General features: G+C 35.5%; 1 protein-coding gene across 1 annotated transcript in view; it reads right to left on the minus strand.

Annotated features, from left to right (window-relative positions):
• Nucleotides 1-370: 370 nt before the first annotated feature.
• Nucleotides 371-26,302, minus strand: part of WASHC4 (WASH complex subunit 4) — a 61,890-nt gene continuing 35,958 nt past the window's right edge. The window contains exons 21-33 of the mRNA XM_080811180.1: nucleotides 24,320-24,488; nucleotides 23,905-24,059; nucleotides 22,346-22,420; nucleotides 21,934-22,038; nucleotides 18,756-18,890; nucleotides 16,730-16,838; nucleotides 12,580-12,646; nucleotides 12,028-12,114; nucleotides 7,304-7,451; nucleotides 4,966-5,062; nucleotides 4,255-4,451; nucleotides 3,684-3,780; nucleotides 371-1,426 (exon numbers count right to left, since the gene is read on the minus strand). Coding sequence (XP_080667306.1) covers nucleotides 1,359-1,426; nucleotides 3,684-3,780; nucleotides 4,255-4,451; nucleotides 4,966-5,062; nucleotides 7,304-7,451; nucleotides 12,028-12,114; nucleotides 12,580-12,646; nucleotides 16,730-16,838; nucleotides 18,756-18,890; nucleotides 21,934-22,038; nucleotides 22,346-22,420; nucleotides 23,905-24,059; nucleotides 24,320-24,488 — 1,509 coding nt within the window. The 3' untranslated portion in view covers nucleotides 371-1,358. The remainder of the gene's footprint in view (nucleotides 1,427-3,683; nucleotides 3,781-4,254; nucleotides 4,452-4,965; nucleotides 5,063-7,303; nucleotides 7,452-12,027; nucleotides 12,115-12,579; nucleotides 12,647-16,729; nucleotides 16,839-18,755; nucleotides 18,891-21,933; nucleotides 22,039-22,345; nucleotides 22,421-23,904; nucleotides 24,060-24,319; nucleotides 24,489-26,302) is intronic.

The raw sequence follows: 26,302 nt of genomic DNA on the forward strand, positions 1-26,302 counted from the left end.
CTGTTTCTTCTGACTCAGAACAGTGAAAGTGTTTATCTTGGGCTGGGAAAGTTACCCTGCCAGTAACCAATTAATACAGATAGGGCACTGTACACCTATTCCAAAAGCTGGAAATCAAATGCTAGAATCTTGCAGGATATACCCGAAGAAATGCTTAACAGGCAAGTGCAATGGAAAAATCAAGTTTTCCCAAATGATGTTAGTATTACGTGTACTTTGTTTCCATTCTAAAAGTATCACTGTATCATATTAAAAGATTATAGGTCATGATTAACCATATAATTATTAACTGGAATAATCTTTACAAAAATAAAGCTAGTAGCCTGCCAGGAACTAAATTTATTCAAAATCTTACTGTACTTTTTAAATCAGTAAATGATTTAATTTATTAGAACTTTATTGTCACAGTGGTAATTTTTTAAAAGCCTGCACAGTGCTTAATCTGGTGTCTTAGATTATGCTTGGTTTAAAGAAAAAGTCTGCCCAAACCATCACCAAGATTTCAATTCAACCTAATGTAGAAGAAACCTGAGTTTGGATGTAGAAATAAAAATCCATATAATTCTCTCTGATATCATATGTAGTGCCTTCAACCAAAAGTGAAGCTTCAAGCAGGATTCTATGGCTTTCTCTGAATTTTCTTTCATTTTGAGTATTAAGTAAATCTTCAATTTAAAGCAGTTGTTGGAGGTTACCTGTTCTCAAAGCAATGTAAACTAGTTATAAAATGTCTTATCAAAGACATTAACAGCTCTTGTAAGTCACATGAAATTAACAATGAATCAACTTTACACTGTACACTGAAGGTACATAACATACTTGTGCCTCACCTCTACTATCAAAACCATCTTTAAATATTCCTGCTATAAGAATATTGGTATGTATGTTTCATAAATTTCAGACTTCATTCATTTTGTTTAAACATGTATTTGCTGGCTGTACATAGTGTATGCATTGAATTTCCAATTACTGAGACAAAAATTGATCCAAGACCTATGCAAATACAAATGAAAAACCCTCACACAGATTACAAGAGATCTGAGGCAGCCGTTTAGGAATGCAAAGTGGCCCTTCCATGGTTTCACTTCAGATAACTCTCCACAGGCACATCTGCTAGCCTAAAGTCCAGGCAAAAATTGCATTTAAAACCTCATTCTCAACTTGTGAAATGTAGAGAGAGCCTTTGGAAGAAGAATAGACTTAACTTTGGAGAACTGCTTTAAAGAGTTGCAACATCCACCGATTACCAGAGATGTGGCCCAGGAAACACTTCATCATTAACTCATTAACATCATTTCACCCGTAACAGTACTGACATGATCCTGATGATCTCAGACGGGCAACACATACCATCAGTATCATTTGACAACAGGATCTGCAGACACAGTGCTCTCGGACAGGTCTCCATTGCTTGTTTTTGTCTCTTCTGGAAGCATGGATAAAAATAACAACGGACAGATTTATGTTTATTTTTTTAAAATGAATTAAGTAAAAATTGAGAAGGACTGCATTGCTAAATTTCAAATTAAGAAAATGGGCACCTACCAAATAGTTCCCTAGTAGTAGTTCCCTACAGTATATTGAGTTATTTACCTTAATTTTTTAGAAATCTAAGCTAACTATTGCAAATGTAATGTTCTGACCAGTACTTACTAAGGGTGCAGAATTGTGAGAAATCACAACTGCCTCTGGGGTGGAGTCTCACGCACATCTGAAGGCATGCTGTCTCTCGGCTGGTTCTCCCAGTCAGGCCAACAAATCACTATTACAGTGCACTGCTGTTACTGATAGAAACACTGCTGCAGATTCACATATAAAATTGTCCAGAATAGGGGTGCCTGGGTGGCTCAGTGTAAAGCCTCTGCCTTTGGCTCAGGTCATGATCCCAGGGTCCTGGTATCAGGCCCTGCAATGGGCTCTCTGCTCAGCGGGGAGCCTGCTTCCTCCTCTCCTCTCTCTCTCTCTCTGCCTGCCTCTCTGCATACTTGTGATCTCTGTCTCTCAAATAAGTAAATAATAAAAAAAAATTGTCCAGAATAAATAACTTTCCATTTGGGTTTATAACTTATTTTTTTAAAATAACTTATTTTTTAAAGCAGGTTTTTATTATAATTGTATAAAACGAACTCCTGGTTTTTTTTTGTGCAAAATGTCACATGCACATACTTCATTAACAGAGGAAAACTATCTCGTGTCTCCTGCAACTCTGACTGCACATCTGAGCAACTTTAGCTAAGACAGAGTCCTAAAACAGAAGAACCCGAAATTATGGGTGAAACGCATCAACCAGGATCACAGAGTTCATTAAAAATAGTCCAAAGCAAGGAGTTCCACTGAGACAGAAAGGTTTGTCTGTTTTGCTTTAATGCCTGAGGACTGAAAGTAAGGATCTTCTAAGCCACCTGCAGAGTCTTCCCAGTAAGCTCAGCTGGAGATAAGCTTCTGGCAGGAAAACGCCTAAGCAGAACCTAAGCAATAACTGAATTTCCTCAAAATTTAGATCAAGCTCACTCAAATTTCTTCCAATTTACCTTAGCTTTAGAAAAGGACCTAAACAGAATATATATATATATATATATATATATATATATATATATATTTTTTTTTTTTCATGTAAGAAATACTGAACATCTTCCAGGTACCAGCATGAAATCACTTTCAAGCACATGATTATTACTTAGTCTAGACTCCAAAAATGCTTGCATATCCTAATTATTAACATAATAATATTTAATTTATGCAACATTATCAGGGAATATGTTAACTGATATAAGTGGTCTACCCAAGAGAAACACCTCTATTTAGTGTAAAATATATATATACATTTACTGCCTTTCCAAATTTAACTAACAAAATAAGATTAATAAAACATCTTATTTTATGAAATATTAAGTTTTACACCTTGATTTATGAAATACAAGAGAACATGAAAAAGGGCAAACATGAAAACTCAACTCAGTTGCTGTACCTAGTTTTGAGCTTCTGAGCAAAGAGGAAAACCTAAGTTACATAATTTCTGGAACAGAAAAAAGGAAATATCCATTCTTCAGGGAAGACAACTGTTCCTAAATTTTATATCTGAGAGAAATGTATCATGTGAGTCCTTAAGTATGAAATAAGCAATTTACATCATCCTACAAAGAATACAATGGATAGAATCCTTTCTGTAATGACCCAGTTCATAGATATGACAATCAGTTATCAGGACTACACTGCACTCTGATTCTGGCTATGGTGGAGGACGGGAGGCCTTGAACCACGACACTACACAGAGCCCCAAGTGCTTTACTACCTCCTCAGTCACCGTCCCATCTCATTCAGTCTGTGTCTAGTTATCAACAGCTCTGCCTTCAGAAAACACTTAGTGTTCCTCCTAATCGGTTCCTTCTTGTGTCAGACACAAGCTGAAGGGTGAAAGAAAATCTAAACTTGTTAAATTTTATTTAAATTAAGAAAAGATGAAAATGAATAAAAAGTTACCCCAGAATGAAATGTAAAAACAATGTAAATTTCTTGTCGGTTTCACAAATTATCCATGTAGGCCATACTTTTTTTTTTTAAAGGCATTTCTAGGTCTAAATTATTTTCCAAAAAGAAAAGGAAGCTGGGATTCAGACTACAACATTTGTGGCTACTATTAAAGAAAGATTTACTGCCTTTCCAAATTTAAGCCACTCACTGACCTTTCTCTTTCTTTTCTTGGTTTTCTTCAGCTGCAGTCTTGTCTGCTCTGAAGAAAATTCTTGCACTGCTCAGTGAAAAATAGAGCAATTCAAATTCCTAAATAAATAAAAAAATGTAAAATAAAAGCTGAAAACATTATAGCAAAATATTAAAATTATTAGAGATCTATATAACTTCTAAAGAGCTTTAGTGTAAATCATAAATACAGAAACTGAGCTAGGGGCACCTGGGTGGCTCAGTTCGTTAAGTGGCTGCGTTCAGCTCAGGTCATGGTCTCTGGGCCTGGGATAGAGCCCCAGGTCGGGCTCCCTGCTCAGCAGGGAGTCTGTTTCTCCCTCCCTCTCCCTGGCTCCTGCTCTCTTTCTCTCAAATAAATAAAATATTAAAAAAAGAAAGAAAAAGAAACTCAACTAAGTAATCCCATCCTTTTTTAATATAGAATCAAATGGCTTCCAGATGCCATTTTTAAAAAAATATAATTACCATTATTCATCTCACTTGTTTAAAACGGGGTTTCTTAGGATTTGTTTTTTCAGATATCAAGCAGATTTGACTATTACTCTCCTCTACCTGTAGACAGACATCCAGGCGCTTCTGAGTAAGATTCATGGTCTGTAGTAGTTTTTCATCTTGACTAGCTGACTGCACATTCTGTTGCTTAGCAACTGCTCTTATCTCCTTCAGGTACTTCTCTCTAACAGACTGGAACCAGTGAAGTGAGTCAAATTCCTGGTACTGATCCAAAAGCTTCAATATGTAAGCCACACCTACAGTCATTAGCAAAACCAAAGCTAAATTATAAAGAGTTCAAAAGTTGTATTCTACTCCTTTAAAGAAAAAAAAGATACAAAAGTATAAAGAACTAAGAATAAGCCAATCAAGGAAAAAAAAAAAAAACCAGGCTATAAAGATCACTTAGAGAGAACATGGATTGAAGGTTGGGGAAAAACTTCCATTGCTAAATAGCCAGCAGCTAAGGAAGCTACAGGGAAACTCAACACAAGATGAGAAAACTCTTAAAACCACCACAATGACACAGTCTAAATATTAGGTCCAACAGACTAAGTGATTAGCAATACCAAGGGGGAATGAATGATAGTTATAAAATAATGGAAAACAAGTACTACTAATCAGATGACCCAGTTAAAAAATAAAGAGTAAACACTGCTCAGGAAAAACAAATCTACAAAGTGCACACAGTCTTATTAAGCAAATCTTTCTAAAAATCCATTCTCCTAGGTGAACATAAAATTAATGGAAAAACAATTCCATTAAGCTTACCCATGGCAAAGCCATCATCAGTAAAAGCAGCTCCAATTTTATTTTTTTTATTCAATTTCTCCTTGCAGCTAATGGAATGCTCTACAAAGTTGAGGGTCTAAAAAGATATATTAGAGAAACAACTGTGCTGAAGTATCTTCAGAATTTAGTTCTTAAAATAGACATTTCAAAAATTATAAACAGGATCTCTTCTAGGTCCCTGTCCTTTTGATTTTAGACATCTTCCTCATATAAATAGACTCCCGGGAGATCACAATCTGTACCAGTATCTTTTAGTGGCTCTTGTTTCTGAGTCCTTTAACAAGCACTCCCCTAATCACCAATCACCATGTATCCCAAGCACAGTGTCTCATATATGGTTCCCTATAAAATATTATATACATTTTACAGATGAGGACACTGAGGCCTGAGAGGCTGAGTAATTTGTCCAAAGTCATACTCTAAATGAAAGCTGGAGCCACTTCATTCTAAAATACTATTTATCATATTCTTTATGGTTAAAAAAAATTAGTCATTTGGATAAATGAATTCCCCCAAAATATGCTTCCCTAAAAATTCAGCTCCTACAAAATACTTTATCATCTATTCAACAAAGATTTACTAAAGATTACTATATTCCAGGCTAAATTAAGTAATTATGATTTAAAAAAATGGAATACCATCAAAGAGTCCACACTCTAGAGCAGCTTTCTCATCAATGATAGAAATACTGTGTATCTGTATTGTCCAACACAATAAGCCACTAGCCATATATGGCCACTGAGCACTTGAAATGTGGCTAGCAAAAGAGAGGAACTAGATTTTTTTTTAATTTATAAAATTTGAATTAATTTAAGTAGCCACTTATGGCAATATATGGATAGCACAGCTCTAGAAGGGTAAAGAGAGACATGTTTAAGAATAATTGTGATACACTGTGAAAGATACTATAATAGCCTATGCTGGAAACATAATATCAAGTCTCAGTTTTTTTGCCTGAAAAACTCACTGGGAAATTAATTAGATTCGTGAAATCTCTACCAACTATTACTTAAATCTTTTTTTTTTTTTTGATAGCTCACTTATGTTTGTCTTTTTTCTGGAATTCGATGACAAATTCAAGCACAAGAACTGTGTCCTGTACTTCCCTGTAGTGCTGTCCATCCACCCATCACTGATGGAATTCGGACAGCTGCCCTGCAACACTCCACTCTTCCATTAATGCCTCATTTGCTGTTTACTATGGTTTCAGTACACCGTCCTTCAACTTAAGGAAATATAACGACAAGTCACCCTAAGTTAACTACACTGTTATCAAAGTATAACCAAGACAGATTTGCCTCCAGTTTGACACTATTTTAGGATGAAAAGATAATATTTGCTACATCACAGTTACAACATATAATTATGATAAAGCATTAACAATTATGCTAGAGCATTAACAATAAACATATTAAAAAATAGTAGAAAAGAACATTTACAAAGAAAAAAGCTGTCCACAGACCATCGACTGCTTTCAAAGGACAAAAATGATAGTAATATGTAAGAAACTATGTTAACAAGTCAGGCAGCAATATGAAAATGTATTACTCTTGATCAAAGTAGATGTAATCAAAAGCTACATTTGTCTAGTGATATTTAGATTTTAGAGCTACCCATTTACACATTTTTTAAAAAACAGTTTCATTATAGAAATCTTTAGGGAAACATAACTCTTACTGCTAGTATGCCGCTCTAATCTCTTGACTCCATTTTCCCCATTGCAACAACTCTATGATGTGATTTGGAGTAACTTGAGCTGTATTTAGATGGCAACTATATAGAATTAGAGCAGTATACACTATTATACTATGAAGCAGCACTTAGAATTTCATCTAAATGTTAGTATTTACTACTGTATAGAAAAAACTTGTCCTTAAACAGTAATACTTTTAAGAGATGTGTGAGAAATAACTCCATATTTTAACAATTAGAAATTAGTCTGTGTTCATCACTTAAAATGATTACATTTTACATTACATACATCACTTAAAATGATTACATAGTATAATCAGCCCAAAGATATTATGGGGGGTGTGTGTGTGTATATATACATATATATACACACACATACATATGTATATATATATGTAAAATGGACTATACTCAGTTTAAATAACACTATATTTTTCCAGCAGTTACCAACAAAAATCCATCTCAACTCTAAGATAAGTTTCATTCTGCATAGCTAGTTAAGTAAAATTCCTAGGCCGCATTCACTGAGATCACATTTAAGTAACAAAGTCTATATACGTTTCCTGCTACAAAGAAACTGGATCTATTTTCTAACTTAAAAAAAAAAATCACTAAAAATACTCACCAGAGGGGGAACAATGATATAGAAATTTCGAAGATGTATATTCTTTGGCCTTCGAAATTCTGGAGCAAAAACATCTACAAGCATTTTGAAATACTCTGTGCCTTCAGCAGAATTTCGTGTGTGATCACTGAGGACTGAATCCAAGTGCCTAAAATACAAAAAACATTATTTATTGGTTCCTTTCTCAAAAAGAAGATATGGCTGGCTGGCTGGCTGGCTATCTATCTATCTGGCGAGAGATACAGAGAGAGCACGTATACACACGCACGAGGGTGGGGAGGCGGGACAGAGGGATGGAGAGAATCTTAAGCAGGCTCCACACCCAGCACGGAGCATGACATGTGGGATGCGATCTCATAACCCTGAGATCATGACCTGAGCCAAAATCAAGAGTCAGATCAACTGAACCACCCAGATGCCTCAAGTCTCCTGATTCTTGATTTTGGCTCAGGTCATGGTATCTCAGGGCTGTGAGATCCAGCTCCACACCTCAGGCCCCATGCTCAGCAGGGAGTCTGCTTGAGATTCTCTTCCTCTCCCACTGCTCTTCCCCCCACACATGCACGTGCACTCTTTCTCTCTCTCTCAAATAAATAAATCTTAAAAAAAAAAAAGAGAGAGACATTTAACCAACTGAGCCACCCAGGTGTCCCAAAAAGGTATGGCTTTTTAAATCCATCTCTTATCATCTTAGATGAGAATGCTCAAAAGTATAAAACATTATAAGAGACATTTTTAAGTCAATTTCCTTGGAGTTCAGAATGAATTCATTTTCATATGAAAAAAAGCTGACTGCTATTGCTTATTAACTTAGTCCGTAAAATAAAATATGTAGGGCATCTTAGAACTTAAATAGTTTTGTATTTCTTCTTCCCACAGTAAGTCCTATAGAATTCCATTCCATTGTAAATAAATTCCTCTTCATTTTAACTGTCTTCACTAACGCTTCATCTGTACCTCCCTACCTCAACTGGAACCTGGCCCCTTTTCAAGAACTTACCTTTCCACTTAACGTTCAGAACGATTAGCTGCTTTTTCTCCTTCATCCATCATTTATACCTACCACCACTTTCAAATTATTATTCCCCCACCACCAAAAGGTAGGAATCTCTCCTTTGAGACTCACATGATCCCATTATATCCAACTACCTAACTACTCCTTCCTGAAAGCAGGCATCTACTAATTAACCTTTTAAACTACTTCCCTACCTTTCTTTATCTTAGACTACGATAAGTATTTTCATTCTCCATTATTCTGGAAGGCTTCATTGCCCATTTAGATAATCGACTCATGATCATAATCCCACAACTTCTTGACTTCACCTGCCATGCACTCTCCTTCACATGATGTCAGTCTTCCACTCCTTTGTATGGATCTGGACCTTGCTATTACCAGACAGCTTTACCCTACAGATCTTTTTTTTTTTTTTTAATGAGAATTCAGTAATATTAATTTATGTATTTAAATTTCTTTTCAGTGTTCCAGAATTCATTGTTTATGTACCACGCCCAGTGCTCCATGCAATACGTGGCCTCCTTAATACCCACCACCAGGCTTACCCATCCCCCTACCCCCCTCCCTCCAAAACTCTCAGTTTCTCAGAGTCCACAGTCTCTCATGCTTTGTCTTCCTCTCTGATTTCCCCCAAGCTCACTTCTCTTCTCCATCTCCCCATGTCCTCAATGTTATTTCTTATGCTCCACAAGTAAGTGAAACCATATACTCGACTTCCTCTGCTTGACTTATTTCACTCAGCATAATCTCCTCCAGTCCCATCCATGTTGACACAAAAGTTGGGTATTCGTCCTTTCTGACGGAGGCATAATACTCCATTGTATATATGGACTATATCTTCTTTATCCATTCGTCTGTTGAAGGGCATCTTGGCTCTTTCCACAGTTTGGCGACTGTGGCCATTGCTGCTATGAACATTGGGGTACAGATGGCCCTTCTTTTCACTACATCAGTATCTTTGGGGTAAATACCCAGTAGTGCAATTGCAGGGTCATAGGGAAGCTCTATTTTTAATTTCTTAAGGAATCTCCACACTGTTTTCCAAAGTGGCTGTACCAATTTGCATTCCCAACAGTGTAAGTACCCTAGAGATCTTAAGACAATATCCCACCTCTCTGACCTCTTGCAACTGCTTCAAAAATATTTTTAAAAGGTCATCAATTTTTAAATGAATGACATCATTTAATAAGAGAAAACAGTCTGATTTTCTTCTTTGACATACAAGCCACAAACTAATCATTTCAGGGCACAGGACTTTAAATATATTATTAACTGTACATGACTTATTTAATTTGGCAAAAAACTAAGCTATCTAATAGACTATTTCAAACCAAATCTTGTGTTGGGGCCTTATACTCATAAATACGATACACATTTTCCATTTTTTTCATTTAAAAAAATTTAGGCCTACTGAAAAGTTAAAATATAGTGTACTAGACACCTATTTACCCCTCACCTACATTCACAATTTAACATCTGCCACATTTTCTTTTGCCCAAAACATTTCAAGTTGGCAGATTTCATGTCATTAAGCCCACAAATACCTTAATATGAATCTGTTAAAAACCAAGACATTTTCTTACAAAGCCACAATCTATCATTACATCCCAAAATAAAATACAGTATTACCTAACGTACACAAACTCCAATTTCCCCAATTATCCCCCAAATGTTCTTTTTTTTCTATCTAAGATATGACTAAGGATTACCCACTGCATTTGGTTGTCTGGTCTCTTTAATTTCTTAATCTAGAAGAGTCTCTTTGCTTTTTTTGTCCTTTATGACATGTGGTATTTTTTAAGAGTCTAGGCCAGGTGTTTCATAGAATATCCCCCACTCTGAATGTCTCAGATGGTCTCCTCATAATAAATTCAGAGTAAACCCTTCTGGCAAGAACACAACATAGGTGCTTGCTCATTAGCCTCATCAGGAGGCTCCATAATATCAGTGTGTCTTGTTAAATGGTGATGCCATGTTTGATCACTTGGCGCAATACATCAATCTCTCTAAAGATAGTTTTCCCTTTTGTGGTTGTTTATTAAGCAATTTGTGGGATAATCTTCCAATAGTGAATGAATACTCTGTTCTCCAACACTGTTTCATTGATGATTTTTGTCTGGTTTCAAGCATTATAGTGGTGGTTGCAAAACACTGACTTCTCCCTAGATTTTCTCATCCCTTCTGCACCTATTAGCTGGCATTCTTCTGTAAAAAACGAACTTTTTTACAAAAAGTTCTGCTCTTCACCTTTCTTATTACCACTAGGGCTCGTGATTTTTTTATTCAATGTATTATAATCAATTTCTACCATTATTCTTTTTATTAGCTTATTTTTTGAGAGACAGCATGCAAGTGCACAAGGCAGGGAAGGACAGAGGGAGAGAGAGAATCTTACACAGACTCTCCACTGAGCTCAGAGCCTGACAAGGGGCTCGATCCCACAACCCTGAGATCATAACTTGAGTCAAGAGTTGGACATTCAACTGACTAAGTCACGCAGGCACCCCTGCCATTATTCTTTTTGAGATTCAAACTGTCTCCACTTTGTCCAGGGGTGCCCTTTCCTGCCTGAGTCAAAAAACTGTTACAATTATTAATAATGAAATTTACAGTTTTCTAAATAATTTCTTAACAATTCTACATGCCTCTCTCAACTTTTAAATTGAGTTCCAAGCTCACTACTCAAGTGTGTAGGTCTGCACTGTCCAATAAGATAGCCATCAGTTATTTAAATATAAATGAAATAAAATTTTAAATTCAGTTCCCTCATCCCATTAGCCCCATTTCAAGTGTTCAACAGCTATATGTGGTAGTGGCTACTGTACTGGACAACACTACTCTAGATTATGTGAAATGAAGGACTCGTATTCTAGAACTGTGCTGGCAAACAAATATAAAAAGAGTTAAACAGTGAAATGAATTTTATTAATGAGATATTTGCCTTTTTTTTTTTACACTAAATCCTCAAAATTAGTTATATACTTTATACTTCAACACAGTTCAATTTGGACTAGTCACATTTCAGGTGCTCAACAGCCACAGTGGCTAGAGGCTACTATATTACCATGTTCTAGAAGATTCTTTTTTTTTTTTTTTTTAATTTTATTTATTTATTTTTTACACACAGAGATCACAAGGAGGCAGAGAGACAGGCAGAGAGAGAGGAAGGGAAGCAGTCTCCCCGCCAAGCAGAGAGCCCGACGTGGGGCTCGATCCCAGGACCCCGAGACCATGACCTGAGCCGAAGGCAGTGGCCTTAAGCCACTGAGCCACCCAGGCGCCCCTAGAAGATTCCTTTTTAATGAAGTTGGAAAAATCTCATAATACTGTAGTCTTAAAAAAACTGTATTTCATAAACTGAGACCATAACTTGTATAATAAAAACACAAAAATATAAGTATATGTATATTACCCTCTAATCTTCCCTTTAAAATATTTTTATTATAAAAATATACTTTTTAGGGGCACCTGAGTGGCCCAGTGGGTTAAGCCTCTGCCTTCAGCTCGGGTCATGATCTCAGGGTCCTGGGATCAAGCCCCGCATTGGGCTCTCTACTCAGCGGGAAGCCTGCTTTCCCCCACCCCACCTGCCTCTCTGCTGCTTGTGATCTCTGTCAAATAAATAAATAAAATCTTAAAAAAAATATATATATATATATATGTATACTTTTTAAATCTCCAAATTTAGATTATTTCAAAATTAGAGTACCTTGCTGCTTTTAATGTTTCTTCTGCAAGACCTTCTTCTTTCACTAATTCTTCAAAATTTACAATATCTTCAAGATCAGGCACAAATCTAAGAATTTGGGAAATAATTTTATTAAGTTAAATATGTACAACTGACATAGATATGAAAGTGGTATTGTAAGACTCTAAATTTTTCAACCATATATTTGGAAAGAACTTTCCATTTCAGTTATATTATTAATATAACCAATTTAATTCCAAAATTGACTTTCAGATATGAATAATCAAATTTTAATCCTTCAAGTCATGTAATCTTTAGAACCATTCAGAAACTGTACTGATAAGTTAACTGTAACTTTAAGAGAAATAAGGATTTTCAAAGATCTGCTATAGTCTTAAAATTCAAGAAAAAAAATTTAACCAGTAGAATTAATGGTTTTCTCCCATATTTTAAATCAAAATATATCAATAAGAAAAACTTCTTCACAATATCATCCACAATAAAGATAAATTAAAGGACATAAAATTTTTATATGGCATAAGCAAGGCAAAAGTGATGTTTTTGCATCCATACCTAATGGCATTGCTGCTACAGTGAAGGCCGCCAGATCTTATCATCCGTATATAGCCCATAGCATTACCTTAAAAATGACACACACATACAAATCAGATATTTATACAAATATTTCTAAACTCCAAAAGTCAGGAATACAGTCATACATAGCATGGCTTTACCATTCTTAAGTACCAAAGGATTCTTGTCTGTTTTACTTTAGTTCTTACTCTATAAAAGTAAAACTTACATTATTTGTGTGCCTAAAATATAAATACATATACTTAAACACAGCTATATCAAAAATTATATGTGACTGACATTTGGTGAACAAATTCATTAAATGTTGACTACTTTTTTAAAAAACAAATAGGGGCACCTGGGTGGCTTGGTGGGTTAGGCCTCTGCCTTCGGCTCGGGTCATGATCTTGGGGTCCTGGGATTGAGCCCCACATTGGGCTCTCTGCTCAGCAGGGAGCCTGCTACCCCCCTCTCTCTCTGCCTGCCTCTCTGCCTACTAGTGATCTGTCTGTCAAATAAATAAATAAATAAATAAAGTCTTAAAAAAAAACAAATAATTTGAAATTTCTATGTCAATAATTTCTTCCTCATCACACTGAGTGCCTCCCTCTCTCTTTCCTCCCTTGCCACCCCCATACATGCAAAGGGAAATGATATCAAGAAATCTTTACTTGGTGCTTCCAAATTACGTCTCCAGCCTGGACAACTCCTCCAGGTTTTTTAATCCAATATGCCTATGCCCACGTGACTAAGAAGAATTTTTAATTTAATATGTTTAAGTCAAAATCACCCTGTTATATTTCCTATCTCAGAAACTGACATTTCCATCCTTTCAACTGCTCAGGCAAAGTGTTCTGAAGTCATCCCTGACTCCTTTCTTTCTTTCATACTTCGTATCTAACCAATGGGCAAATTGTAACAGGTCTACTTTCAGAACATTCATAGCTATGACCTTATTCCAAAGCACCACATCTCTTGCCTACACCTCTGTAAGAGGCAAAGACTCCCTGACTTCCCTCCTTCCACCTTCAGCATCCTGCTTCCTAATCTCTTATCTACATAGCAGCAGGGCTGGTGGTTCTTTTCAAACTAAGCTGGACCATATCCTTTCTTTTCTGAAAACTCTACAATGGCTTTCCATCTCAATAAAATTCAAATTTCTTATGTGGTCAACAAAGCCCTGTGTGATCTTGCCCCTTGCTGCTGTTCTGATGTCCTGCCCTACCACTCAGGACCTTACTAACCCTTCCATTCTTGGCCCCTATTTCCCAAAAATGCTAAACACACTCAGGCGACTTACTGTCTGTCGCCTCTCTCAGATACGCTCTTTCCTTCCCTGAATATGCACATGGCTTATTCCCTGATGTTATTTAGGTCCCTGCTCAAATATCTCCTCCTTAGAGCTTTCCCTGAACATCACTGAACAGCACTGTGCAGAATCATTACATCTCCTTACCCAGCACTTAACACTGACATATTCTGTATCTTTTTTTGTCTCTCCCAACTGGCATGCAAAATCCATGACACAGCTTCTGTTCTCACTGCTCCATCCCTAGAGCCAACATATCCTGGCACATGGTAGGAATTCACTAGTACAGTTGACCCTTGGACAACATGGGAGTTAGGGGCACCAATCCCCCATACCTGCATAGCTGAAAATCTGCATTTAACTTCTGACTCCCCTAAAATTTAACTACTAATAGCCTACAATTAACCAAAAGTTTTAATTAGTGACATAGTCAATTAACACATTTTTTCTATGTTAGGTGTATTATATACTGTGTTTTTATAATAAAACCAGAGAAAAGAAAATGTTATTAAGAAAATCATACATCTCCTCATCTGTTTAATTAAGCTCTACAGGGCAGAAATTTTGTTCAGTGCCATATATATCACCAGTACCTAGACACATTTGTTGTCCTCAATAAATACCTGTAGAATTAATGTGTAGTAATGCCAATAGTTATTGTGAGAGCACTCAGAACCCTTTGGCACACAGTAAGTGCTCAATAAATGTTAGTGGCGGTGGTGATTATGTCAGCAGGCAGGTTATTAGACTAAGTGACTTTTCCTTTTGTTCCCAACCGAGATTTCTTACTCTTTTTCTCAAGATATTTAACAGACTCAAGATATATAACAGACTCAAAAACACATCACTATGCTTTACAAGCATTTCTATTTCTATTTATACTATATTTATGTAATTATATTATATATTATATTACATTACAAGAATTTATATTTTCTAAGAAGAGAAGAATTTCTAAGAAGAAGAATTTATATTTTCTAAGAAGAGAATAAAGAATAAAACCCTGGAACAAAGTGAAAAGGATAATATTCACAAAACCCTGGAACAAAGTGAAAAGGATAATGTTCACGATATGTTGAATGCATCCTGGTAGCAACTGAGGTGACACTATTTTTTGTGTGTTGGGGGGAATTATTTTGATGTGTACTGTGGGAAAATGACCAGCATAGTAAGCTCATAATTTAAGGACTATTTCATAAGAAAAAATTATACCTTAAAAAATATAAAAATATTAACTAAGTAATAGTGCAAGCAGTACTCACATGTGGAAAAAAAAACCTCTGACATTGGTATGCAAATAAATGAAGTTTTAAGCAACAATGCTTTAGAAAAACAGCTCTTCATCTGAGGCCCATGGACTCTAACTTTAAGAACCTGAACTCTGGTATAATAACATGCAAAACTGTATGCATAGTACATGGTTCTGGGGGAAACCAAACCAGAGTTTTCATCAGATTCTCAGAATGGGTTAAGATCTATTGCTCCAGAAGTTTACAATCTAATATGACATCAAATGTCTCTATGAAGAAAACTGTACTTGTGGAATAATACCTCATTATTAAATTGTTTAAAATTTTAAAAACTACAAATGTTATTAAATTCTCTAAGTTCTTGTACTAATACATAATAGAAATGTCTATTATGTAAACCAATTAAATTATAAAATTTAAGTTAGTGTTCAGTGACTTCGCTCCAGAACTAAATCTTTCCAATATCTTCACCACCAGTAAATTTAAAGCCCTTTGAGAACGAAGGCTATCTCTATTTTCGGCATCTAGAAGAGCATAATTTTACCAAACTGTTGCCAATAAGAATTCACCAACTGCTTGAAGTCTGTAACTGTGAAGAATATTAAACACCTTTGGATTTAAGCTAAAAAGCCCGGCTTAAGTCCGAGCAACACTATTTCTCTGAGCTTCTCTTTTCTCATCTTTAAAATGATGATTACATGCCTCTCACTTAGGGTTTCTGTGAGGACATTACCAGAGATAATGTGTGTGGAAAGCTCAAGTAAATATAGTTTTGTTAATCTCTGATTACTAAATGTAGTTCTTGCTTTTAAATATAATGTAACACATTTCAGAGAGACACGTTCTACCTGTGAGGCAGGACAGCTCAAATTATATACACATATGAAAGGATGTAACACAGAAAATTGTAACATTTAATATTTCATCTTTAATTAAACTGATCCATAAGTAATGTGACTTACTTATATTAATTAACTTTCCACATAAATTATTTTATACCTTTGCACTTAGGCTGTAACTTCAGGGAACCACTTTTTCTTTTTTTTTTTCTTTTCTAAGATTTTAGTTATTTATTTGACAGAGAGAAAGAGAGAGAGCGCACAAGCAGGGGGAGCAGGCAGAAGGAGAGAGAGAAGCAGGCCCCCCACTGAGCAAGGAGACCCAATGCAGGACTCAATCCCAGGACACTGGGATCATGACCTGAGCTGAAGGCAGATGCTTAACCAACTGAGCCACCAAGGTGCCCCACAGAACAAGTTTTTAAAGCCCAAAGCAGTGCCAATGAACAGGGTTAAGTACCTAACAAACAGTTACCAGCTGACTATTATGAGCATAATATTTGAGATAAGTTAAATATATTTTTAATTTAATTGAAGAGATTTTATTCGACATATATTAGTCCACAGTCTATCAATTATTTCTGTACCAACAGCCTAATCATACTTGAAAAACTTCTGGTAAGAACATCACTCTAGTGGGATAACATTGATCTCAGGCACTCATATACTAAGTTGTTATTTGTATGGGATATTTAAGCAAAAAGATTCTTGGAATTTGTATGTTATTTCTCAACTCTCTTATAATAACTTACCAATTTGGCTGATGAGTTGCCTGAACTGATCAAGGTAGCTTTGTCCCTCTGGGGTAATTCCAAGTTTTCTGATGCCTCGATTGAATTTTTCTGCTCTTTCAAAAGGATACTAAAGAGATAATTTAAAGATTACCTTTATTAATAAAGACCCCTAAAGCATAAATTGCCTATAAATTCAACCACTAAAATCAACCATGCCAATACCACTTGCTTCTATTTTTTTATTTCCATTGTGCTAAAAAAAAAAATCACTCAAATCTAATGACAAAAAATTTATAGCACAAAAACTACCAATATCCAAGGTCAATATAAATTAAACTTCTTTTTGCTACTAGCTAAGGAAAATAATTATTATTAAAGTCACCAAATTTAAGTTTTCCACCACCATTATTAGTCTACCAACATCCAACTACTCTATTAGATAGTCAAAAGAAACCAATTCCTCCTAGAAACATTTCTTCAGAGATGTCCAACCAAGTTCCTGTGGGCTGAAGAGGTAGTATATATATAAATACACTCCTTCTCAAATAATACACATTAGCTAAGCTAAAATTTCTAGTTGCCATCACCAATAAAAAAAAGATTTTTCAAGTCTTAGCTGATTAAAAATTAGGAAATTACACATTTTATACTAATAACAAATGGACACAACTCTTACAAACAGAATGATAATTTCTCTGAATACTAGGAATTTATTCCAATAAAAAGGAGACAAATTCTCCACTGATAACTGTAATCTGTAATTTTATTAGTTATTTTACTAGAAAGTAATATTTTACTGCTTTGACACTGATGAGAGCTACTAACTAGTTTACTAGAGGGTTGCAATTAGGTAATGCTTAAGAGTAATTAAAATAGTTCCATATGTGGCAAATCAAATATAAAATCCATCTAATAAGCATGTTGGTTCTCTATCCACATGGCTTTTGCATCTATACTAGTACCACTAGATTTCTCTTCATTATTAGAAAACTCAGCCCAGAGGGTGAAGGGAAAACAGCATTCTTACAAATTACAGATGGGAATGTCAACTGGTACAGTGTTTTTAGAGTATGTAGCAACATGTATCAGAATTTTAAATATTCATATTATATGCCCTAGAAGTTTCTCTTCCAGCAATTCACCTTTCAGAATTTTAATAGTGTCCAAATACACTGAGATAAACATGTAAGGATGTTACCTGCAGCACTGTTAATAACACTAAAAAATCAGAAAAACCTAAATATTTGTCAGTTGGGGAAGATTAAGTAAGTTATGATATACATCTTTCCTATCAACTGTTAAAAAAAATGAAGCCGGGACGCCTGGGTGGCTCAGTTGGTTGAGCCGCTGCCTTCGGCTCGGGTCGTGATCCCAGGGTCCTGGGATCGAGTCCCGCATCGGGTTCCTTGCTCCGCAGGGAGCCTGCTTCTCTCGCTGCCTCTGCCTGCCTCTCTGCCTGCTTGTGTGTACTTTCTCTCTCTCTCTCTGGCAAAAAAAAAAAAAAAAAAAAATCTAAAAAAAAAATGAGGCAGATCTATATGTAGAGAACTGTGATAAGCATATTGTAAAATAATCTGTGTAGTATTACACCATTTTTGTTATGAAAAAAAGTAGTACATGTAGGGGCAAATAGCTATGTTTATCACACAGACATCTAGAAGCATCACATCACAATATTAACAGCAACTGCCTCCAGAGAATGAAAGTGGGAGAAAGAGAAATGAGGGAGATCATTCAGTTTATGCACTCTATGTTGTTTAAATATTTCAAAGTATGTTTTGCTTCTGTGTTATTTAAAATAAATAATGTAACACCTGGTTACACTGATCCTTACACTGTAACCTACAGAGAATGCAAAAAGTAAGAAATTATAAGGGGAAATACAAGAAACTGGGGAGACCATATCTAGGAGACATTATTGTGAAAAACAATTGAAAAAAAATGAAAACCCCGCTACAGAGTATCATAATGAACTTCAACATAAACATCTGCTATGTACTCAAGGGTTGAATCAAACTACCTTAAAAAGAATATGTGAAAATACCTTATGATCATTTTGGTCCTTGATTTCCCTGAAAAACCGAATATCTTTAATCAACCGAGATTTGATATGTTCATCATACATAAATTGGCTGAATATATAGAACTTCTTTTTCAAAAATTGGTAGGTGAAATTAACCTATAAAATTGAAATACAAGAAATTGGGCAAAGTTATTATAAAAATTAATCTCAAATCAATGTGACTGAATAACAGTTATCTATAAACACTATACGAGTTTTCATAAAGTCTAATATTTACAAAGTCTAATTCACACTGGAAATAATAAATGAAGTTTTTTATTGCCCAAGTTTACAAAACTTTCTATAAGCTCCCCTTAAATATTTTAACTACACAAAAGGGGGAAAAAAAGAAAAGAAAAGGAAAATATTTTCCTACCAGAATTAAGAGTTATAGTGAGAATTAAAAACTCAGATTCAACACTCTAGTTTTTAAGTCATAAACCACCATCAGAAGTTTCTGTTCCGGGGCGCCTGGGTGGCTCAGTGGGTTAAGCCGCTGCCTTCGGCTCAGGTCATGATCTCAGAGTCCTGGGATCGAGTCCCGCATCGGGCTCTCTGCTCAGCAGAGAGCCTGCTTCTCTCTCTCCCTCTCTCTCTGCCTCTCTGTCTACTGTGATCTCTCTCTCTGTCAAATAAATAAATAAAATATTAAAAAAAAAAAAGAAGTTTCTGTTCCTCCATCTGCAAGACTACTTATTACTAATCTACATGTCTAGAATGATACTGAAGTAAGAAACACGGTGCTCTTTGAACTTTCCTGAAGGAAGACTTTCAATTATTTACCCAGGAATATTCTGAGCACCTCTTATGTGCACAGCACAGTCTCTCTGCTCTCATACTAGACATGGTGCTTGTCATTTTGAAGTCTATATTCTAGCAGGAGTGACAGACATTTTAAGCAAGTATATGATAAATAAACTATTAAATATCTACTACATAATTCATACAATGAGAAGTTCCAGTGCTTTGAGAATGAATAATAAAAAGCCCTGACCTAGACTCAGAAAATCCTGAAAAGGTTGAATTTGAGCTGAAATTAAAGCCATAACATAGGATTACTTCTGACCTAGAGATGGAAGCCCTGTATTAATTTTCATCTCCTCCACCCTCCTCCAGCCTACTGGTTTGGCAAATATATGCCATTTTTAACAGTCTTCATTTAACCCAGTTTTAGAAATGGGTGCTTTCTTGTAACTTTTCTTGTGGCTTAAACACTGCTTTTTCTATTTATTTATTATTTTTTATTTAAGTTCAATTAATTAATATATAGTATATTATTAGTTTCAGGGGTAGAGTTCAGTGATTCATCAGTTTTACATAATACCCAGTGCTCATTACATCACATGCCCTCCTTAATGTCCATCACCCAGGTACCCCATCCCCTCACCACCTCCCTCTCTATCAGCAACCCCTCAGTTTGTTTCCTATGATTAAGAGGGCGCCTGGATGGCTCAGTCTTTTAAGCTTCTGCCTTCAGCTCAGGTCACGATCTCAGGGTCCTGGCTCCCCGCTCAGTGGGGAGTGTCTGCTTCTCCCTCACCCACTCCCCCTGCTTGTGTTCTCTCTCTCACTGTCTCTCTCTCCTACTCTGTCAAATAAATAAATTTTTTTTAAAAAAGAGTCTCTTATCGTTTGTCTCCCTCTCTGATTTCATCTCGTTTCATTTTTCCCTCCCTTCCCTATGATCCTCAAACACTGCTTTTTCTTGATCTCTTTACTACTATTCATGTTAGTAGAAACAGTCTCTTCTTTATCCTCCCCACTCTTAATAGTGGGTACTGCCAGTCTCTGATCTTGTCTCTTCTATACTCACTTAGTCATCACCAGACATCAGGAACGGACATTCATTAGTGTGACCAATGATTAATGACTATACCCCATGCTAGAGTGTAATCACCATGAGAGCAGGAACTGTTTTTCTCAGCCTAGTGCCCAGCACAGTGCCACAGACAGATAAAATACACACATAATTATATCTATTACACTAATGAGTATCTGACAGATGAGGTCAAAGAAAAGTTTACTTATCCTGAAAAGTTCAGACATGACCTCTACCTGGATGACTCCTTATTTTAAATTATATACTCCGTCTCATTTCTATATTGGTAACCACTAAAACAGAACTCCAATCACATCTCCAATCGGCTCAAATACTTTAATGGCTCCCCCACAGAATAATAAAACGACCCCTAAGTAATTTCCAGTTACATAACTCCTCCCTATTCCCTTCCTTTCAAACATGCTTAATGATACTTTAGTATTTAAGCATTCATAGCCTTCTTCAAGGAGAAATTAAGTGTACCCTGAAAACCAGGTAAATTCAAAGACTTTTCTTGTACGCAGAAGAAAAAATAGCATACAAATTCAAGTGATTCTCTCAAGTGATGATGCTAACTTCTAAGATTCAGTCTTTTTAGTAAATTTCTACTTTTAAATAATTAGTAAGCCCCCCCCAAAAAAGAGCATGACTGATATTAAACAAAATGCTATCAATGATTCATTTGCAAAAGCAATTTTCAAAGAATATCAGACAATCCACACTGATACATATATTTATGTCAATGTGTTCAAATCTCCAATGCTGTTTATAACGATGATCCTGAGATGGTAAGATATTAAAAAATGCCTTTTGTACCACCAAGCTTCCATCACATCCAACACAATTTTAATGCCAGATATTTTTTTAAGATTTTATTTTTAAGTAATCTCTACAGCCAACATGGAGCTCAAATTCACAACACCAAGATCAAGAGTTGCATGTTCCACCAACTAAGCCAGACAGGTGCCCCCCAGACATTTTTTTTTTTTTAAAGATTCTATCCATTTATTTGACAGAGAGAAAGATCACAAGTAGGCAGAGAGGCAGGCAGAGAGAGAGGGGGAAGCAGGCTCCCCGCAGAGCAGAGAGCCTGATGTGGGGCTCGATCCCAGGACCCTGAGATCATGACCTGAGCCGAAGAAAGAGGCTTAACCCACTGAGCCACCCAGGTGCCCCCCCCCAGACATTTTAATTATACCAACCAGAAGAATGGAAATTCAGGTATAATATAAATAGGCAGCAGTGTATGTTTACCAGAATATTCTATGAGAAAGCTATTTGCCAAACCACCAAATTAAATAGGAGTCTATTACCCACCCAACCCCCAACAAAGTTTCTTACCGTTGTATTCATGATTCCTGTGCCATGTGTTCGAATTGAATTAGCAATATGCCGAATATTAATAGTGTTCAAATGTTTGTTATTGCTTGTTCGTTCAATAAAAATCTGCAACGAAACAAACTTATGCTAAGTAACAACACAATCCATCGCAAACACTGGCCAGTTACACAAAGAAAATTTTACAATCTATTTCATTAGAGATAATTTAATTGGAAAGTCATTCAAGAAGATAATATAATCAATGCAAAGGAATAAAAAGATGATCTCTAAACAATTATTTTCTGCTTTATTTCACTAGTTTTCACTAATGAGAATCAATTAGTGCATTGTGAATTAATTGACTGAATCAATTAGAACAGCCTTCCTACTATACATCCACCCACATTTAAAAAGAATTCTAAAACCTACTCACCTGATTGTTGAGATTATAGAGGTACCGAGACACAAATATATGAATATTTCTCATAATTTCCAAAACATCCAGGCCCTACAAAACAACCCAAACAGTTCTATTATTCTTGAAGACACACTTGTATCAATGTAGTGACTTACTACCAAGATTTTTAAATTACTTTAAAAAACAACTACACAAATGTATGACCAAAGCCTAAGGAGCCTTCTAACTGCTACAATCAGGACTGTCTCCTTGGGGAAACCTGGCTGCTTGTTAATCTTACCCCTTTTGAAAGACAACAGATATGTTCAGAATTTCAGAGATTCATTACTCAATCATTTCACCATCATTCTTGGGAAGATGTTTGTCTTCCCAAAGATTTTCTGTACATTTTACTAAATAAGGGCCAGATTCTAAATAGTAGTCAGGATAAGTGGTGATATTTATAAAATACATACTATTTTTCAGGTACCGTGCAAGGTTTTTTACATGTAAATCTCAAAAAAAATGAGGTATTAGTCTTTTAAATTCCACACCTGAGGAAAATGAAGCTAAAGGAGTTCTCCAAAGTCAAACGGCTAGGAAGAGGCAGACCCCAGAAATTTTTAGAAAATCAAATTTCAAATCCTTATGCTTCTTTTAATTACACTAGACCACTTTTAACATACAAGTTACCTATGAAGAATCCTTCATTTTTCAGTTAATAATCTAATGTCTAATGGCATCATATAAATTGTCCCATAGCTCTTCTAACTAGGGCTCAAAGGAGCATCACAATATCCACTAAATTTTTTATTATCGTTTTTCTCATGTTTCAACCTAAAATTCTGTTTACTCACTTTTTCTCCTACTAGGTGATAAGTACATGAGCTGAAATTGTTTCTTTTTATTTCTATATCCCAAAACATAGTTCAGTGCCTAGCATCTTTTCAGTGAATACTAAATGTATTAATGAATAAAAGGATATACAAACTGATCCTGGAAATGCAGTAGGATGTAGGAAAAATTATGATCCTAAAATTTTGGGAATGAGTGTTTTTTGATAAATATGATTTCTCAGATAAAATATATGCAAATTAACTAAAAACATAAACTTTTGTACTTATGAGATACTACCTTATCGTAAATTAGCTCACTGAATTAGCAAAGCTAAATGCTTCTAGGCACTCGTCATTTTAAGAATATATTTGTAATTATACACATTTAACCATTTTTTCCTACGACATTAAAGCTTATATGTTATACCCACGTTTAAAATCCTTAGCTGTGATCTTAACTTTGTACAATTCTGTACAAGTCACCTCACAATCCAATGTTTCTGAAACACTATCTCAATCTATACAGCTTTCAGATGTTCAACAAAAGGCAGAGTGTAAACAGGAAGCCTGTGGTAAATTATTCATAAAGCAAATTAGCACCATCTAATTTTTTATTCTTGTCAAGTATGTAGTTTTTATAGCAAATATTTTCTTGAGATATAAACACATGCTAAATAAAGTAAAAAGAAAAAAAAAAGACGATTAGAGAAACACTGTTATGCTACAAACACATTCTGCTAAAAACACTTTATACTATACCTGTTCCAAAGTCTGACTAGGAAGATGAGCCTCTGTCATAACCAATCCATAACGCTGGGTAGCTAAATTTCTCATTTCACTGTAAGTGGCCCAGTCATGAAGAGCTACTGTTGTTAGATTGTAGAAGGTCTTGTCTAGGTAGTGAGTTACGTAAGCTACCAAAAAATATATAAATAAAAAACTTTTTGATTCATGAAAGTAGAAGAGAAATGAAATTTTTGGAAACGTCTTTGAACATTAAATTTCTTCCTTTAAAATAAGGTACTAGGAAAATAAAAATGAAGAAACAAAAAGGAACTAAAGAATAAATGAATAACATAAAAATACTCTCAAAGTTTTGTTTTTATTTGTTCTTTAATAGTTAAGGGCAAACAGATATAGAACATGACTTTAAGAAGGAAAGCAGAACACTCACCTCGAATGTCAATAAAACGATTAAAAAATCGAATTGGATTCAAAGAGAAAAAAAGGGCCAGGTCTTTCATGCCAACTTTGAAAGGATTTCGGTCATCCAGCTTTAAATGAGTGTGAACAGAAAGTCGTAGATCCTTCTCTATCTCCTTGCATAATTTATCCAGTAAATGCTATTCACAAAAGAATTCATATGTTAATTTTTCAAAATAATATTCCAACTGCATTGTTCCTCCAAGGCATCTATGCTTTGACCATTAGAGTTTTATAATCAGTGCAATGATGAAAAAATTTGTCAAACTGGTTTAAAAGTCTAAATAAGCTATGGTAAAATATTTTTATTGACAAGATGGAAATTACTTTGTTCTCCATTTTATTTTTTTTAAAGCTTTTTATTTTTAAGTAATCTTTACTTCAAATGTGGGGCTTGAACTCACAACACCGAAATCAAGAGTCACACATGCCACTGACTGAGCCAGGCAGGCACCCCTGTTCTCCATTTTAAACCAGTGATTTTTGGGGACGCCTGGGCAGCTCAGTTGGTTAAGTGTCTACTTTAGGCTCAGGTCATGATCCCTGGGTCCTGGGATCAAGTCCTGCATGGGGCTCCCTTCTCAGTGGGGAGTCTGCTTCTCTCTCTACCAGCTTCCCTTGCTTGTGCTCTCTCTCTGACAAACGAATAAATAAAAAAATTTTTTTTTAATTTTTTTAAAAAGAAAATAAACCAATGATTTTTTTGACCAGGGAGCAGTTAGATAAATTCTAAGTTTTTATTTTCATTAATACTTAAAACCTTTGAAAAGAACTTCAAAAGCTGTCTGATGACTTCATTACAAGGAACATGAACATACAATATAAAGTATAACATTTATGGAAACCAGTAACTAAGAAGGAAAGGTCCTGAGAACTAGCAAAAGAAATTTTTTAAAAGCTTCCTTATAGGAGTGCCTGGGTGGCTCAGTTGGGCGTCTGACTCTTGATTTTGGCTTGGGTCATGATCTTAGGGTCATGGTATCAAGTGCCATGTTGGGCTCCATGCTCGGCAGGGAGTCTGCTTGGGATCCTCTCTCTCACTTTCCATCTGTCCCTCCCACCACACTCTCTCTCTCAAACAAAATCTTTAAAAAAAAAAAAAAAAAGCTTCCTTATTATAATAATCATTTTTTTAAAAATCACAAAATCCATTGCCCTAAAGGTAAGGAAATTAATCATCTTTTCTAGTGTGCCATGAAGTTCTAAATACTGGCCAAACATGTATGTTATTGTTATTTTTATTATTTTTTAAAGATTTTATTTATTCATCTGACAGACAGAGATTACAAGTAGGCAGAGAGGCAGGCATCTGGAGAGGAAGGAAACAGGCTCCCTGCCGAGCACAGAGCCCGATGCGGGGCTCAATCCCAGGACCCTGGAATCATGACCTGAGCCAAAAGCAGAGGCTTTAACCCACTGAGCCACCCAGGTGCCCCACGTATGTTGGTTTGTTTGTTTTTTTTAAACATGTGTTTTTTTTTTTTTTTAAGATTTTATTTATTTATTTGACAGAGAGATCACAAGTAGGCAGAGAGGCAGGCAGAGAGCGAGGAGGAAGCAGCTCCCCACCGAGCAGAGAGCCCGACGTGGGGCTCGATCCCAGGACCCTGAGATCATGACCCGAGCTGAAGGCAGAGGCTTAACCCACTGAGCCACCCAGGCGCCCCCCACGTATGTTATTTTTAAATAAGAATAGTTAATACAAGAAATTATATAAAATTTTTCAGAATTTTATCAAACCTGAATATCGTTTATATTGTGAGTTCACTCATTTTTAATCTCTCCCTCCATATAATATTGCTAGATGAAAATTTAAAGATATCACTGTTTATAATATGCATTCCATTAAAACAAGAAGGTATATACTACACTGCATTTGATTTGTTACACAAGTAAATCTTTTAAATTTAGAAAATTTAAATAAACAGATAATTTTAGTCAGTGACACTCCAAA

The sequence above is a fragment of the Martes martes genome, assembly GCF_963455335.1.
Source record: "Martes martes genome assembly, chromosome: 8".
Lineage (NCBI taxonomy): Eukaryota > Metazoa > Chordata > Mammalia > Carnivora > Mustelidae > Martes > Martes martes.